This window comes from Grammomys surdaster, unplaced genomic scaffold (assembly GCF_004785775.1).
Source record: "Grammomys surdaster isolate TR1022 unplaced genomic scaffold, NIH_TR_1.0 143, whole genome shotgun sequence".
Taxonomy (NCBI): Eukaryota; Metazoa; Chordata; class Mammalia; order Rodentia; family Muridae; genus Grammomys; species Grammomys surdaster.
In genome coordinates this window covers 5875127-5893382 of record NW_021604601.1, presented here as the reverse complement: position 1 = coordinate 5893382, position 18256 = coordinate 5875127, and the positions used below count along the sequence as shown (strand labels likewise).

The 18256-nt window shown below is 39.8% G+C and overlaps 1 protein-coding gene across 9 annotated transcripts in view; it reads right to left on the bottom strand.

The window, feature by feature from the left end:
- Oprm1 (opioid receptor mu 1) overlaps nt 1-18256 on the bottom strand; it is a 251578-nt gene that overhangs the window by 216034 nt on the left and 17288 nt on the right. For 2 of the 9 annotated variants that reach the window (XR_003710973.1, XM_028764340.1), the window contains exon 1: nt 12429-12923. The exons of 1 other annotated variant lie outside the window; for it this stretch is intronic. Coding sequence is in view for 7 of the 8 variants with exons in the window: in XM_028764340.1 (XP_028620173.1) it covers nt 12429-12712 (284 nt within the window). In the remaining variant the exon portion in view is untranslated. Of the gene's footprint in view, nt 1-12428; nt 13355-18256 lie in introns of those variants that run through there. 6 more of the 9 variants (XM_028764336.1, XM_028764338.1, XM_028764335.1 and 3 more) reach the window with 4 other exon arrangements.

Genomic DNA, 18256 nt, shown 5'->3' with positions numbered 1-18256 from the left:
GCCTCCTCCTCCTCCTCCTCCTCCTCCTCCTCCTCCTCCTTCTCCTCCTCTTCCTCCTCCTCTTCTTTTAGATACTTGAAGATTCTATTTTTCCAGATTCAACTTGTGTTAGTCACTATGGCTTCTACAGACCCCCTCCATGGTATCTCTCCAAACCAAACCATGGCAGCTCCTTTTACAATAATTTTAACTTTTAAAATATTTATAAAATATTTGTTTTCTTACTCTTACTTATGCGTATGGACATGTATCTGTGTTTGGATGGGTACATGTGAATAAGGGAAGGTCCACAGAGTCCCAATGCATCAGATATTCTAGAACTGGGATTACAGGTAGTTGTGAGCTGCCCAACATGGATGCGGGGAACCCAACTTCGGTCTTCAGAGCAGCATGTGCCCTTTACCACTGAGTCATCTCTCCAGCCCCAAGAATTTTACTTTAGAGAATTCCAATTTTTCTTTCAGTCATTAGCTGCTGAGGAACAGCCTTCTAAACATTGTTCTGTTCTTTTCATTCCTTTCTGTTTCTTGATAGTGCCAGGAATTGAACCCAGGACTCAGAGTTGCCTGCCGAGCTTCCTACCACTGAGCTGTAGCCTCAGCTTAGCACTGTTATTTTTACAAACCAGAAGCAAGACATGGAAAAGTAAAAGGTTAACAATGATTGCAATATTAACATAATATAATCTGGCCAATAATGTATATATATGTAAAGAAATGTACATGTGGATATACTTTAACATGAATAAAAAGAGAACAAGAAAGTCTAAATAGACTGGTATGAGGAAGGACTGGATGCAGGTAACAGACCGAGTAGTGAAACTGGAGAGTAAGCTAATTGGTACCCCAGTTCTAGTTCTTCTTGGGGAGTGGAGTTGGAAGGTAATTACATAAAATATGTTTGATAGTAAGATGTAAAATTTAAAGTGGAGTTATAATCTTTCATTTCCAATGCCAATTCTAACTGTATAGAAGCTATTTAGTTGTATAGACTTTAGGCTACTGTTAGGTTAATTAGATTATTATAACTTCTGATTAATATTGGTATGTGATATTTTTATTTATTTACAAGTTTTTATTTTAAAATAAACTTTATAAAGTAAAATACAATATTATAGTAAATTAGAGAACTATAATGTTCCAGCTGTCTTACATCCCATAGCCTATTGTGTTTTAAATACAAGAGTAGAAAGTTCTCTCTCTCTCTCTCTCTCTCTCTCTCTCTCTCTCTCTCTCTCTCTCTTTCTCTTTGTGTGTGTGTATGTTTGTGTGTGTGTGAGAGAGACAGAGAGAGACAGAGAGAGACAAATAGAAAGACAGAGAGACAGAGACTTAAATGGAACTATGGGAAAGCCATGGCTCTTGGCTAAATAGCAGATGTACAAAGCTGAGTCTGGTTCAGCACCTGTCTCCAGCACATTTATTGACATGAGTATCAGCTAAGCTGGTCACAGATATGAACCACTGGTAGCGATAGTATGTGGGAGTATCATAACTTCAGATCATAACTGAACATGCCAGTAGAAGTCTACAAATAATTAATGGATTCTATTTTCCCAGGTTGAAAGGCAGACTCAGAGGACAAGACCCTGTTAGCCTGAGATAAAATGTTCACTGAGAATGTCACAGTGTGACATAAAGAAAACCTGCAGACACAGATTTTGTAAGGAGCCAGATGTCCTATCTCTATCATTCTGACTCTAGTGAGGCAGGGTCTATCAGTAACACAATAGTTTTAGACAGGTTCTGGGAAGACATAGAAATGAGGAGAATATACCAAGCAGTCATCCAAATGAGCCCTCAACAACTGGCTTACACATCCATCCTCAATGCAATGGAAAGTAGCAATTTTAAAGGCCGAAAAGTTATGTGTCACAGATATTTTTGCTCAATTTTTAGTTTTTATCATTTTTTAAGCTAAATAAATCAGATTTTAAAAAAATTGTCTTATATGAATGTAAGAAAAGTTAGTACTTTCCTGAATCGGTTGACACAGGCTGGGGATGTTTAGAACAGTGGTGTAATTTAAGATTGCTAGTAGGGAATCTAGGATATGGTAATGTTCAGAAAATGCTAATAATGGAGACAATGACGACGATGATGATGATGACCAATGATAACGGTTCCCATGGGATTCAGTTTTAATGAGGGGACACTGTTCCGGAAGACAGATCTCTGGGGACCATGTGTTCTGTTTTATTAATGCTTCTTTTTCTGGGCTTGTATTTATGGTGACCTTATATTTACTAAAGCACTACTTTTTATTGCCCTAACATGTTTTCTAGCTGTCGCTCATGTGTACTTAAGATAGTATGTTCCTGACCCATGATTGGTCTAAAACCAACCATTTTCAAAGGACTTCTTTGAGCAATTATCACTCCAAAATGTTTTAATTCTTCAATTTTATGGCTGTTTCAACTAGAATGCCAATCAATTCACTTTATTTTGTGTATAAATTTAGCATCAGAAACTCTGTGGGGGAAAAATGTAGCAGGTGCACTGGAGCACATTGGTTTCACCATTGCATCAGAGCTAGAGTGATTTTACTATATTAGAAGATATGTCTTTAGGTCAAACACACATCGAAGGTGTTTGAAAGCAAAGGCATGTTCTTTCTTTCCTTCACTTGCTATTATTTGGAACTTCTATATTGCTGAATGGGCATTGCTGGTAAAATGATTTATTTATCTTCTCCCTTAGACTGTGCTTTTGAGGAAAAGAAGGTTGCTATCTAATCTGGCCACTCTGATCGAAATCTGGTCCATCAAAGAGAGCGCTTTGTTCATAGTACTCGACAAACGTATAAACTATGTTTAATATTCTTTAACATCACTCTGCGTATCTGTTGCCTTTCTGTTGCTGTGATAAAACACCATGACCAAGGCAACTTATAAAAGGAAGAGTTTATTGGGGTGGGGGCTTCTGGTTCCAGAGGGACCATTGTGGGGAAGTAGCAGGCATAGAAGCTGATGCAGAGTCCTGAGTGCTCACATCTCAGACCACAAACATGGAACAGAGGGGTGAAAGGGTGGCTCAAGGCAGGCTTTGAACTTTAAAGCCTGCTCTCAGTGACATAGGTCCTTCTGTAAGACCCCACTTTTTAAATTTATCTGAAGAGTGCAATCAACTAGGGAAAAAGTATTCAAATGTCTGAGCCTGGGGGGCGGGGGAATAGTCTTATTTAAACTACCACACTCTGGTAAACAATTTCTACCTGTGTGGTCTCACACACTAGTATTAGCAGTGTGTAGAAAAGGGAGTCAGGAGGACCAGGAGGTCTTTAGAGTCTCAAACTCTAAGGAGTATTTGGGGCAAGCCTGGGCTACAAAAGAGCCCCTAACCTAACATTTTCTTCCCTGATTATAGTTATGTGATAACTCTATTTTATTTAATATAATGAAGACATTAAAATTCATAGTATTTTAAGATACAAACTTTAATCCTCATGATGTATGGTTTATATTACAAAGGGTTAATTGATTTCCTTTGTTCATCAGAAGGAAAAAAAGTAAAAGAATGTTCTTTATTAGCCCTGTCTGCATTTAATATACAGTGACTAATTTTAGCAACCTTAGACCATCATCAGAAGCAAACTCATGTTTAATTTCACTCAATCCATGTGCTTTTCTTCCCAGAGCCAATGGGGGATGAATAAGAATGAAATAACGTCAGTAATAACTTCCTTTATTCTTCTTGGCAAGCACAATCAGGTGCTGATGTTCAGGTCGTACTGCTGGCAACATTTTTTTCAATTAACATTTAATCTTCCCCCACAGAAAGTTCAACCATGCGCTGGCACGGAACCCAGCATCTCAGTGGAAGAATGTTGGAAAAACAAAGAAAGCTGTCGCTTCTGTTTTCTGCTGTTCTTCCTAGAGTCTTAGTTCTGAGAAGGCACAGTATGCCTCAAGGGTGTTATCCCACACTACACCCAACCATTGCTTTATTTGTAGAGTTTGCTGTCTTGATTTTGGCAGTTGATAGACATTGACTTATTTCACTTTGACTAGAGGGTCAGACTCTACAAAAGTGAGGATGATGACCTCTCAGTAGGATGGAGTTACAAATGCCTAATTTTCCAAAGCTAAAGTGCAGACAAAGCTGTGGATATAACTACTATTTTTTCAGACTCAGATGAACTCTAATTTGGTTAAAAAGTTTCAGTCTATGTTATCAGGATTCACCTTTTATTACCATACAAATTTAATAATGAAATATGTAAATATCAAATTATCTAATCATGGCTTGATTTTTTTTTTTTTTAGGAAATATTTTCTCAATTTGGCCTGGAACTCCTCATGGAGCCCAAGTTGGCTTTGAATTCATAACCTATCTTGTTCACAATTTTGGTTTGTAGTTTCCCCACCCTCTGAATTTATTAGCCAATATGAAATGACTCATCAGGCAGGGAAACAAATACATATTCTATTTGCAGAATTTCTTCTCTCCAGCAAGGTGGGTTTGGAGTGACCCAGTGCCTTGGGAAACAGTAAACAGGAAGGACAGGAAGACTGACCACAGTGGTACCCATGTGATGCTTTGCCTTGTTTCTATAGGCTAAAAAGATAATCTACAGATTAGTTTATCTGAATAGATAAAAATTGAGATCTAGGGCAAGTAAAGGCTCTGGGTGCATGCCATTATGCTGCTGCTGCTGGCCTGTGTCCTGTGTGGGTTGAAGGGTGAAAAAATTTGGAAGCAATCAACTAATCCTTTCTCTCTTGCAGAACACTTCAGGGTAACCAATTTTTTTACTATAGTATCCAACTTAGATTTGAAATCCCTGTGAGATTTAACGTGGCTAGTTTTCTTTATAAAGTATCAACTAATAAGAGTCAAGTAATTTGGAAAACTAGCACGAACATTTTACAATGGGCAGTGATTCAAATCTGTCTCTTTGCTTCTGGTTTAGCTCTTTATCTACCATGTCTGTTTTGAAAAGAACTGCAAGGCCACATTTAAGGAAAAACATTAAAACACGATGGGCTTCAGCTCTCCTGGAAGCCAATTTACTAGGTGCACACTACACCCGCTCCCAGAGTTCAGTTCTTTTAGATCCCCTTAAAACAGGCACCAGTTTCTCATTTGCAGGATCAGCATGGTGAACTGAATTGAAGCTACAAGAACTTTGATGCACATTAGAAGCATGGACGATCTTTCTAAATGTTTATTCCCAGGACCAGTTTACAGAGATTGTGGATTAATTATCCCTCTCTGGACAATGGTCTCTTCTCCTTTTCTCCTTCCGTCCCCTCTCTCTTTCCTCCTCTTTTTTCTCTTCTTTCAACTTCTTTTCAAAAAGAAGTTCTTAGGTAATGTTAATTTGAAACCAAGGGTGAGAATCATATTTATAGAAGACCTGGAAAGCTTCTTTGATGTGCTTAATAGCGTTATAAGGTTTTGTGCAATGGGTATAACATTCCATGGTTAGATAGAAGGAAAACCAAAATTTATCATCATCATCATCATCATCATTATATATACTGGATTCTTTGCTAGAACTTAGATACAGCTCCACTTGAAACATTTTAGAAAGAGAATTTGTTTCTAGTGGACTCTATATCACTCAGCTACAAGTCTATCAAAACTTAGCTCTCCAGGCAGATTTCAGCCCAGTGGTTATCTGTGTAAGCTAAAATACTGTTGTACCCACAAGGAGGAATTTGCTGAGCCTGGCTGACTGAAGGATCAAACATGTCATTTATATGTGGATGGATGAAACTATCAAGGTATGGAATCAGGTAGGAAGGGGATCTCAAACAATGTACATGAAGTTACTGAAACAAAGGTCTTGGACAGAAGTCAGCAACCATCCACAGCCTCTGAACATCTGGGGTTCCTTTTAGCCAGCTGGGCAGTCACCTCTGAAATAAAGAGGTGACAGTGTTCAAAACAACTTTTGAGAACTAGCAAACAAATGCTCAAAATACAACTGTGTTATATAAATCAGAGAGAAAAAACAAATAAAGAAACAAACCGATCAGCCTTTGTGTTTTAAATATCATAGAGATGTCAATAGGTTCATGGGGCTCTGCCCATCCCTGAAGATATGAAACCAAGTAGTTGTTGGTGATGGAAGGAAAGACATCTTCTCCAGTGGGGTAGTCACTTAAATATTGCCAATGCTTGTATAAGCAACACAAATGAAATCAGATGGGTCATTATAAAATAAAGCATGAAAAAGGTACTAGATAGGAAGAAGTACTAGTTAGGAATAAGGTAATCAGTGGATGTGAGAAAGAAACAGAGGAGGGTAAGGGAATATGATGGGCACGCAGAGTGGAAAGGGTCATAACAAGACTCATTTTATATATGAACAATATATGTAAAAACTTAGGGGACCAGGGCTTCCATATCCATCAGGAATGAAATAAATGACTTTTAAGAACCCTAAGTGACATCATTGTCTGGCTGTGGTTAGTATGCAGGCCCAGATGGCTAAGAAGTTAAAATGAATTCCCAGGTGACAATATCAATCATTCCCAAAAGCCTGCAAGTGGTTGAGGGTGAAAACACTGTGCAAAAGCCTAAAAAATTACCTGTAATCAAGATGAGCAGGAAGAGCATTTAAGAGAGGGAAGCCTATAGAAATTCTCTTTTCTTAGCACTCACTTTTAATCATTGGCTAAGGGTGGTCAGGAATGCTGGTAATCATTTGGACCAATGGAGAGACAGAAGTCTGGGGAGAGATAGAGGCAATCCCATGTGGCTCCTACCAGAACTCAACATTAGCATCAGTTAGGAAAGGCAATGCTGCCTGTCAGACCCATCTGTGCTAACTGTGTTGTTATCTATTTCTACTGACATTTTTCTGAACTTGAAAAATATGTTATTTTAACAAAATTTTGTGTCTATAACTATTATGAACGTAACTACTGCATGAATAGAAATTTTTATACCTCCTTTCCAGCCTTCGACCAATAAGATCTTGTGGGCCAAATCTAGCCGACCACTTCTTTCTATGATTTGTTAGCAAACAATGATTTTGTGATATTTTAAGTGGTTGACAGACATCAAAAGAAAAATATTTCAAGGCAAGGAAATGCAACATGGAAGTTCAAACGGTAGTGTTTATATAAAGTTTTATTGAAACAGAATTGTTACCATTTATTTTCATAATAGCTATGGCCTCTTCTAAGCTATGACAGAGTTGAGTCATTAGAACAGAGATTATCTGTCTGTAGAAGCAAAGCATTTACTTCCTAGCCTTTTATAAGAAGTGCTGGACAAGGTGGGTCTCTATTCTTCATCCCATGGGCAAAAGGTATGTGTGCAATTTAGTGCTCCAAAGTGAAGTGAATCCTTACCTTGGCGTAGTTTAAACTCAAATTTTGCTGTGTCTAATGAAAACATTTAGGGTATTAGCATAGATTTTAATGTTCCACATCGAATATGTAGCTCAATGTACATGGCTGCCACCCTCACTGCTGGAGAAAACAAGCAGACTTATAGACCTAGAGCCATTAGGTTTCAGGCAGAGCCTTGACAAATGCACTATTAAAAATTAGAACAAAGATTGTATTGCTTAAAATGGCTTCTAAAATGTGCTACATGTAGCTGTGAAACCATTGTGATGGTGTAGCTATAGGCTAGTTACTATTTATTAGGTAATTTCTCCTCTGTTTTAGAACTTCATTGGTAATAAAGGGTAAGACCTCGGACAATGGAACCAAATCCTAAATTATGCCCCAGACATTCTACGTTTCTATCATACAGTTCTAATTTTACTTAACCCACTGTCTTTAGAAATATATGGAAATCAAGTTTGTTTTGATAGTTTCACTCCAATATACAAAATAAAATATGCCACATCTGATTTTGAACGTGTATGGTGCACCTAGCTATCTGATGCCAAAGCAATGAGGGGATTATGGGAGTTTACCTTGCTTTCATACCGCTCCATTTGTGTGGTGAGCTTGCTGCTGCACGTAATACACAGCTGAACTTCCTGATGGTCTCATTTAAGGATATTCTGAGTATTAGAGAATTCTGTGTCTGCAGACATAAGCAATTGCAGTTCAAAAGCATTTGGGAGATTTTGTAGAACTGCAGTCAACGCATAGACTTCTTGCTGTTCTTCCCTAAACAGTGCAGCATGCCGTCTATTTACACAACAATTCTATTATACTCAGGATTATATGCAACCAGCAGATGATTTAAGATCTCAAAGTTAAAGGGGAATATTGGACCATTTAATATAAAGGCTTGGGGTGTCTGGACGTGGTATTTACAGGAGTCCTAAGGTCAAATCCCCTTTGGGTCACAAGAGTTGACACTATTTCCCTGAAGATTGCTGTATATTCCATCAACCGTTATTCCAGGAGGAAACTGTAGAGACTACTTCACTGAAATTATTTGGCTCTAAGATGTACTTGTGGGCTTTTGCATCCACTCTAGAGCTTGTGTGGGTTTGTAGAGAGCTGTGAATTACTTGAAGGACTCTGTAAATTCTCAGATGGCTCCAAAAAAGGTGGCGTTCTGCCTCTGGCCTCTTATACTGTGAATCAGCATCCCCTCTGAATGCTAGGGTTTGCCTTGCATGCTTCTTTGTAGGTTTTCTTTAGGAGTCTGAAGTAGGCTAGCTAGGTAGAGAGAAAAGGGAGGCACAAGGCGTGGTAGCCAGAGGCAGAGCAACCACAGAACTGTGATATGGCTGAGCATGATGGGATTGCTCAAACAGTAAAACCCAAGACTACTCAAACTGGCTGGAAACAACAAAACTGACCAAGTCTTCCCGGAATTGTACTGTGCTTCAGTATGTTACCTTATTGTTAGCCTTGCAGAACTGGCTGTTTCCATCCTACCTCCGATGTTATGATCCATCCCCCAAACTCCATATAAGGATAAAAAAGTGAAATAAGCCCTACTTCAGGAACATCCCACATCTTTTCTGGAATTCCTTACCTTAATTCATGAATAATCCTCTCCTCTGTAAATGCTTGCCTAAAGGACAGAGCTGTCCAAAATGCCTGGTGTTCTACATTCTCCCAAGAAGCCTTCACTTCTTCTTGGGGGCTACTTTTGCTTTGCAAAAGAATTTTCTCCTAATTCTCTGCCTTTTCCTCCCATCTGTGAATTATTCCTCTGATCATGCAAGAAGAAGAAAACACTAGATAGAGGTGTTATAATGGTCTCTGAGACCTCCCTAGACTTCACCAGCCACAGCAACTTTGCTGTTTAAAATGCCCTCACGTATATTGACAAAATGCTTTCTAGTATCCAAAGCACAAGGAAGCTGTTAAGTTGCCTTATATGGAAAGTATGCTAAACATTATGTAAACATGACTTCAGATGTGCATGGTGGACTGTGAGTTCAGTGGCAATCGATCTGTAATGTATGTTAAATAGGATATCCTTAAATAGAAACACACACGGAATAGGTTTATGTATCGATTAGTTGATGACTGTGTTTCAACCGGAGACTCACAGCAATACTGTGGTAGTCGTGGAGACTTTGCAGGATATAGCATGATAAATGATGAGATCCCCTGTATTCATTTCTTTTTACCTGTTTATTCCCATGGTGACAGTAGCAATCTGGTCTCAATTCAAAGCTGTGGAGTTGTGTGTATATTTATGCATATACATGCATATCTCTGTGTATACTTGAACTGTGAATTGCTGTTATCAGTCCACAGTACTGACTCCTCTTTGAAGCAGATGAAACGTATGAACAAAGCATTTCCTCTCCACTTTTTAAAACCAAAGGTCTTCTTAGGTGATGTTTACCTATGATATTTCTATGGAGCCACGGTTGTATTTCCTGTCTTTGATCCAGGACAGAATCTTTTTTCTTTCCTTACATTCCTAAGAACAGAACTTTTTAAGAATCCCACTTAAGGTTGGCTCATTTATGGTTTTGTGGAAGGGAAAATGAAGACGATCTTGAGAAAACAGAGACATTAATCACATCATTGGCACTACAGTTATTTTTGTTGCTGTTGTTATTATAGTCATCTATGATTCACTCAGCATGCTAAGCTATTCTGGATGATACTACCTTCATCTAGCCAGCATCTGTAGCTAGTGGACTACTTAATCATATTTGTTGTTTTAAGCAGTAGATGTAAGTGAGCTCCTTTTATTACTTCGTGGACTCATACTTTTCTTCTGTAAAAGAGTGACAAAGTTCCTGAGCTGATCTGGGACACTACAAATCACAGACAGTTAAATGCTTCCTAGGCACAGCATCTTCAACCCACAGATACTTGACCAGTACTTCATGTGTCATCGAACTGCCTCTTTTGCTGTTTCACATTCTTATTCTCAGAAGGTTATCTGCCCATGGAATTAAGCACTTGATCTGCCACAGGTGGGTGTTTGGGCTGACCTTTCAAATAGAACTGCCTTTGTCAGAACTTTCAGTACAGAGAGAAAAAGCATAATACCATGTTCTCAGTGAGAGACAGTGTCACCATGTGTCTCCAAGTGAACAAGTGAGAGGCAATGCTTTTAAAATGAACCCATCCAGCTAGGAACCTACTTAGCACTGGGAAAAAACCAAGCCATGTCTGCTCCAGCTGCTTCCTGTGCTACTGGCTCTCTTTATAGAAAAATAGAAGCCAGAGGGGATAAAAAGGAGGGAGGAAGATGCTGAGACTAATAAGGAGAAAAGGCTCCTGGATTCTTTGGCAATTATCTTGCTCCTTTTAAACCCAAGAACACATGCATAAATTCGGGGTGTTTTGTGATTTAGTATCACTACTGTAAAGCAAGTCTTTTCTCTTGACCTACCAAATGAATAAACTCAAATCATCAATGTATATCATAATAAACAGAAAATTATGTGAGCCCAGTGACATCCAGGGGCATTGAACTAGTGAATATCTTTTCTCAGTTAAAAAAAATGATTTTCTTTGTATTGGCTCAATTGTTTTGCATAGAGAATCCCAAGCCCATTTCAGTTCTGTCATTTTATGATTCTGTTCCCCTCCCCCCCACCAGGAACAATGAATAACGTATTTTCCTTACCCAAAGCCATTTTTTAATTACTGCCTTAACTGTGGGAGGAGACTGAATCTCTCGTTTGAATCTCTGTTTTGAATTACAGAGAATAAATGTCTTCACGCATACAGTACTGCACTGATTTCCTTCCTGTGTTTTTCCTTCTGCGGTTAGCCTTCCTTTCAATAGATGGTGCTCTTTTCTCAGAGACACATCCTTCACCCAAAGACCAGAGAAATCAGCTTTACTTTAAACAATCATTAATTAAAGAAACCAGACAAGCAATTTGCAGTACCCTGGGAACAAAAGCATAATGAGGGAAATGATCTTTCAGTGACTCTGAGTGCTCAGCTGAAGTCTGTGACATGTGTGCCAAATAGGTGAAGCAAATATTGTAACCAAACACAAAAGTGCCAAGCTTATGATGCCACATAACCCCACTGGGATGAAGACTCAAATCAGGAGCCATTTTAAAGTGCTGGGATATCCATCTACTTTATCAAAAGTGAATAGATTAGTACCCCATAGTAACAGACTGAATCTGAAGACATAGCTCTGTATCAACACAATATCATTCCCAGTCTTCGCCACATTCATCCAGAGCACCCAAAACAACAGAAAGCAGACCTCAAACTCTTGGAAAGTAATTTCACTAGATAGAGATACTTTCCTCTCTAGACCATCCCGAACAACTCCCAGTGATGCAGAACATAGGCGCTTTTAACTTTTCTAATTGCTTCCCATGTTTGCAAGCATTGAAAAAAAAATAGTCATGCCCTGTAGATGCCCTGAGCTACCCAGAAATTCCAGATCCCACCTGGGACTCCCTCAGCAGAACTGCAGGAAGAAAGTGCGAACTGGGCTGAATACTACAACAGCATACTTGCTACATCTAAGCTACCCTGCTCTGGAGAGATTCCAGGATAGCTCCTTCCACCTGGGGCAGTCTCAGATTGGAAGAAGTGTAAGATAAAGACTGCCAGAACACAGGAGAAGGGGTGGGGCTGTGGTCCAGCTTAAACCAGCAGGTCTAAGAAAGTTAGGGAGTCCATTTCTTTAACTTACTGAGAAGCCTCTGTCCTTCAATTAGGGGAAGCAAACTAGGTTCCCCTCCTCACCGTTTACCACTCACTGTTCTTACAGCTCATGCAGAAAGATGACTGACTGCAAGACATGCTTAAAGGACCCTCTTGGCTGAGAAGAAGAAGGGGATCTAAGATGGAGCCTCCTACCCCCATATCTTAATAACTTTGGCCAAAGAAACGTCTTTTCTTTGGAATTTTGAACACTGCTTTATTAAGGGAGGGAGAAAAAAAGAAACCCAACCAACCAACAAAACCCAGAAAAGTAAAAGTTCATACACAAATAGCAAGTGCTCTATTCAAGCCACCCCCTCTTTGTACCCTGTTTACTTCTCTTCTGTCACTCACAGGGCTTTGTCCCCTTCCTCCCCCTAAGGATATAGGCATTCAGAACATTCCTTACCTTACAATCACATACATGACCAGGAAGTTTCCGAAGAGGCCCACAACGCACACGATAGAGTAGAGGGCCATGATGGTGATGGCTGTGACCATGGAAGGGCTGCCGGTCTGAGAGCACAGGCTGTCGCTCCCGCCAAGCCCGGTGCGGTTCAGACCGCATGGGTCGGACTGGTTGCCATCTACATGGGACAAGTTGAGCCAGGAGCCGGGTGCTGGGGAGCAACTTGCCTGAGCTAAGGGGTCAGAGCAATCGGTGGTGTTCCCGGGGCCGGCGCTGCTGTCCATGGTGCTGAAGGCCTGCTGCGGACTCGGTAGGCTGTAACTGAGAGAGAGCACCCAGACTTTTCGGGTTCCACGCGCCCTAGCCTTTTCCTCTCACAGCTGCCCTAGGCTCCGTCAGTTTCTTAAACAGACCAGCCCTAGTGGAATCAGAGAAGAGCGGCAGGCAGAAAGCAACGTCTGAACGTTTGATATTCTCTTCTGCTCGTAGCCCCCTCCCACCTTTGAAGTACATGGAGGCACATCCCTAGCATCCCAAAGCGCCAGTCTCTGGGTGGAAAGGAGGGAGCGCGGGCTGCGAGGGATCCAGAGGCTAGAGAGGAGGGAGGAGAGAGGAGTGGATTTTGCGCAAAGCAACTCGGAGAGTCAGCCTCCTCGCTCTCCATGCACTTCCGTGTAAACGAGTGTAAAGTGGGGTAAGGGGGAGCAGAAGCAGGGACGTTGCAGAGAGGGTAGGAAGAGAGATAGCTAAGTTTGTTTGTAACAGCCATGCTGTTGGTAGGGTGTTCGCATCAGCGAGGAAAGTCATTGATCTGTTACAATCTCAAGGACCCTTCTACCTCAACACTCTTCCGATTCAACTGACCATATGCAATTAATTAGGACTGGTGACCCATTAGTGTTGTCCTTTACTCCGATCCCCTGTATCTGAAGCAAAAATAAAACTTCAGTTCCTCAAAAATTCAACCCCTCAAATCTGTTCAGGGCAACAATTGTCTTTTTCTGGAAAAGAAAAAAAAAAGTGAAACAAGCCTGTTTCATGTGGTTCCACTCCCTCAATTTCTCTTAGGTTAGGAGGTCTGTTTGCATCTGATTTTTTTTCTAATGAAGAAGAATCACAAGAACACATTACAGAAGTGAAGGAGGAGGGGTAATAACCTGTAAACTCACTAAGGATCCTACTACCCTGCCAGCTCCACTCTCCTGGACCTGCTTAGAAAGATCTATCCGTAGCTTTTACCTTTCCTCCGTGCTCCCAAGCTTCTGGGGGAGCTGGCTACTGAATCAAGCAGACATTTTATTCTTCCTACTGTAGAGAACCCAAAAGGAACTCCACAGCTCTTTTGAGTGTGAAATAGCCTTAAGCAAGGTCCTTGAGGATCAGGAATGCATTTAAAAAATGTTAGATCTCACTTCTAAGTTCACAAGTGCTTCTGAAGAAATAACAACCATAAATTCAGCAGTAGTGTGCTTCCTTAGCAACACTGTTCACGCATACACATGCACATACCCATAGTTTTAACTATAAATACTGGAAATAAATGCCCTCCCTTGGTTGTGGAAAGTTTAACTGAATTCTTACAGACTGTGGAAAGCAAGCTTAGAAGGAACATGTAATTTTACTTTTAGGCTTCTGAAAAAAGATAACTTACAGATAAACTATTCATTGTAGACTTTTGGCCAACATTTGGTATTATATTTACCCTTAAGCATTAAAAGGTATGATTCCAGCGATAATGTAGATAAGGTTTCCTAGAGGCTGCTAAAATACCTTTAAATATATTCTCCCAGGAATACCTGTGTCAGTCCACACGATTGAGTTGAAATCTGTGTGCTCGGCATTGATCAGTCTCCCCAGGAAACACAGAACCATCTTTACCCACTCCTTGGGAATGACATGTAGTGCTTACTGCTGCCTTTGCTATCAGATCGTTTTGTGATATAGCCCTGTAATCTCTAGCAGTGTGAGCTTGAATATGTTACTTTACCCCACTGAATCATAGTTTTCTTCTCAGAGTATGAACCTGAATTTTATTCAACCATGTGTTCTCATCTGAGACCAATATTTCCCTTCTATTGCTATTTTTTTGTGTTTCACTGAGAGTAATTATCATCCTCCCATTACTCCAAATGCAACATTTCCTGAATACCATTTCATCTCTCTCTCTCTCTCTCTCTCTCTCTCTCTCTCTCTCTCTCTCTCCCTCCCTCCCTCTCTCTCTCTCTCTCTCTCTCTCTCTCTCTCTCTTTCTCTCTCTCTCCCTATTTCATGTATTTTCTATTCATTCAATATACACATGGAGAAAATACAACTAAATATAATTTATTTGTTAAATATGAATATTAAGTTAGTCTTGAAAAACCTATTGAAAAGTCACACAGAAATAATAACTTCATAGTATTCGATAGACACTGCAAGGACCAATGTTCAACTTAACATTATTTCTTAGTTTTCTCCATTCCGTCTAGGGTGACCTGAAGGTCTTCATGGAAGCTTAAGTCTCCCACAAAAGGAGACAGACTATTCAAAAACAACTCTGCAAACTGAAATACTAAATATTTTATATAGCCTGGATTCTAACCACATGAGCTTTAATTTCCTAGAGCCTTAGTATTCTGTCTGTGGGAACACTTGCCTTTCTACTGACGTTTCTTGCTAAACCTTGGTTTTCCATTTGAATCAAGAATAGTTGATCACCTACTGGCCTAGATTTAATTTTACTATCAAGCCTATATAATAAAACATTTTCATGAAATGGTTTACTTAAAAATGCATTTAGTCACCATGTGGATGGATCTTGCAGTGAGCTAAAAGTCACTCTTCTTTTTTGGATTTCAGTGTCTATGGCTTTAGGTATTCATGTAATTGCCACGAATGTAAACTCATTTTTAGAGTTTAGTCCTGATTGTTCCTGAGAGTGGCTGTTAATGGAACACATGATTAACAGCTGCTAATGAGACCTAGAGTCATAAATACCATACATGGACTAATTACAGTGGTTAGAAGCTCAAAGAAAGACGGCCATGCAATATTTCCTCTGGAGAACATGTTACGTGTTTTGTAGCTACATCCTATTATTAACATTTGATTGTGCATAGATAATTAGAAAACAATTGAATTTTGATACAGTATTATTTTTAGACTACTGGCCTGGTGCATAGCCCTTCAATAAGATGTAGTAAGATTCCTTGGTTTAGAGCTTAAAAAATAAAAAGCTAAATTCTTCAAGTCTGGAGTTTATTTTAAAGAGTGGGTTGTATTCTTTATTTTCTAGCTATAGATGTTTGTCATGAGCCTAGTATAGTCTCCAATCAGTTTATATTTGACCAGTGGTTACTCTTTATCAGTCTCACTTAAAAATTATTGAGCACTCACAAAGCTTCTGATTATGTAGGTGTTATGGCTTGATGTAAAACATATCTCACAGCTCAAGTGTTAGAGCTTTTGGTCCTCAGCTGCTGATGCTGCACAACCTATACAAGGTGGGGCTTGGAGGAAGGAAATGGTCACTAGGAGGGTGTCCCTGAGGTTTTACAGCCCAGCCACAATTCTTTCCCACTCTGGGCTTTGCATTGCAGTTGAAGCATGGCCACCTGCCTCACTCCTGATGCCATGCCTTACCCCGCTGTGTAGAACTGTATCCCCTCACACTGTAAGTCCAAATAAATCCTTCCCTTTAAACTTTGCATCTTACCAGGTACTTGGTTGCAGTAATGAGAAAACTACCTCATACAGCAGGTTGTTTTTTTTTTTTTAAATCATAATTCATCACATTAGAAGTTAAGACTGAGAAACTTAGAAAACCACATTTCTTTAGCAGTTTAGCAAAATTAACAACACAAATACGACACAGAAAAACAAGTAAGTTTTTTATTTTTTATTTTTAAGGAATGTCCTCCCAAATCCTCTCCCACAAATCAGCAAAAAGATATTTAGTAGGAAGAGTGGCAATATATTGGACCATTCTTTCAACTGTATGAGTTGGAGGTAGGCAGTTAGGTTCTTGCGTCTGATTCTATCTCAGTCAGGCACAACACGGGTGGCTGAGGTATATGAAGAGAAATGAAGAATGTTGGTATTACTCAGATTGTGGTTGGAAAGAAGAGAAAAATTTAGTGATCTTTAGAAATAATTGTGGCTATTTTCTTTGGTACTAAACTCAGTCCATCTTCATGTCTTAAGGGAAGCTGGATGATGTAAATTGAAACTACATAAATAATTCTTAAATCCTGTGGCACTTGTAGATCCCAAGCTGGTCTACAATTTTGAATGAATAGCCTACTTAACCATAGCTTTGTATACTGCCCAACGGTCATTTGGGACTATTAGTTCACAGCATACTATTATTTTCCAAATGCCAAAAGGAGCCTGTTCCACTAATAGCTATCCACACTTGTTAACACTACCACTAGCAGTGTTGGAGAAATTTCTAATATTGTGATACTATCAAGACTTTTTTTTTTTAATTTCCAATTTTGTTGGGAAGCCAGAATCTCCTCACCAATAATCAAAAGTTACAGTCATACTTGAGGTGATAAATTTACCTTCTCACTTTAAAAAACATATCAGCCAAACATGTGATTTGAGCCAATGTAGACATCTGTCTTTCAGTCATTCTTCAGATGAGAACAGTGTCCTATGGGAAAAAATACATGGTTTCTTTTACAGCTGTAACAACCACACAGATACATTTCCTTGTGAGTGACAACCCTCTGTGGTTGGTGAATGTTCTATGTGTACTTCCTGTTTTCTCACACAGGATGTCAAGGGTCAGGATATCTGCATGTTTGTGTGTTTGTACTGTATATATGTGTAGTTTATGCAAACATGGCATACGTGGAGCTGTGAATATGCAGAGGCCAGAGGAGGATGGTGGGGGTCCTCTTCTATTGCTTAGCTTTATTCTCTTAAGACAGTCTTTTCCTGAACCTAGAGCCATGCTGGAGGCCAGAAGTCTGAGCAACCCTCCTATATCTCACCTCCACAGTGCTGGGGTTACAGTACACTCAGGGACACACCCAACTTTTTATGTGGGTGCTAGGGATTTGAACTCAGGTTCTCATGGTTGGCTGGCAGTGTTTTTACTTGCTGAGACATCTCCTCATACTCCAATGCAGGAAATTTTATAAAATTAACTTTTATTCATGCATTGATATTCCTTTTCAGTTGTTGGTGCAGGGGGGAATAAGAGACTCCCCTCAAAATAAAAGCTATTGTCATGGGTCCTGATTGCCCACCAGGACTTGATGACGAGACTCCCTTTGCTGAAGGTACCACATATTTTGGTCATAGGACTTTGAAAAATCAAGCTGACACTGCCCTGGAAGCTTCATTTCTGCCAGCTTGCTTTCACAGCACCAGAAGGTGCTTTTTAGGTTTGCTATGGGGAGAAAAGTGATCACTAGTTTCTCCCAACTGTGACTCCTGCCCACTGTAATAATGACCAGTCTGTCAAGATATATAGCATGAATGTTACAGGGCTAAAAACACTTTCTGATTAGATTTAAGGCCCTATCCACAGGAAGACATTGATTCCTGGCCTCGTAAATCTGGCCAAGAATTAGGTTGCGGAGCTCATGGGCTCCAGCCAGCGATGAAGCTACTATTGTTCGTTCTTTCTTTCTTTCTTTCTTTCTTTCTTTCTTTCTTTCCTTCCTTCCTTCCTTCCTTCCTTCCTTCCTTCCTTCCTTCCTTCCTTCCTTCCTTCTTTCTTTCTTTCTTTCTTTCTTTCTTTCTTTCTTTCTTTCTTTCTTTCTTTCTTTCTTTCTTTCACTCTTTCTTCCTTCCTTCCTTCCTTCCTTCCTTCCTTCCTTCCTTCCTTCCTTCCT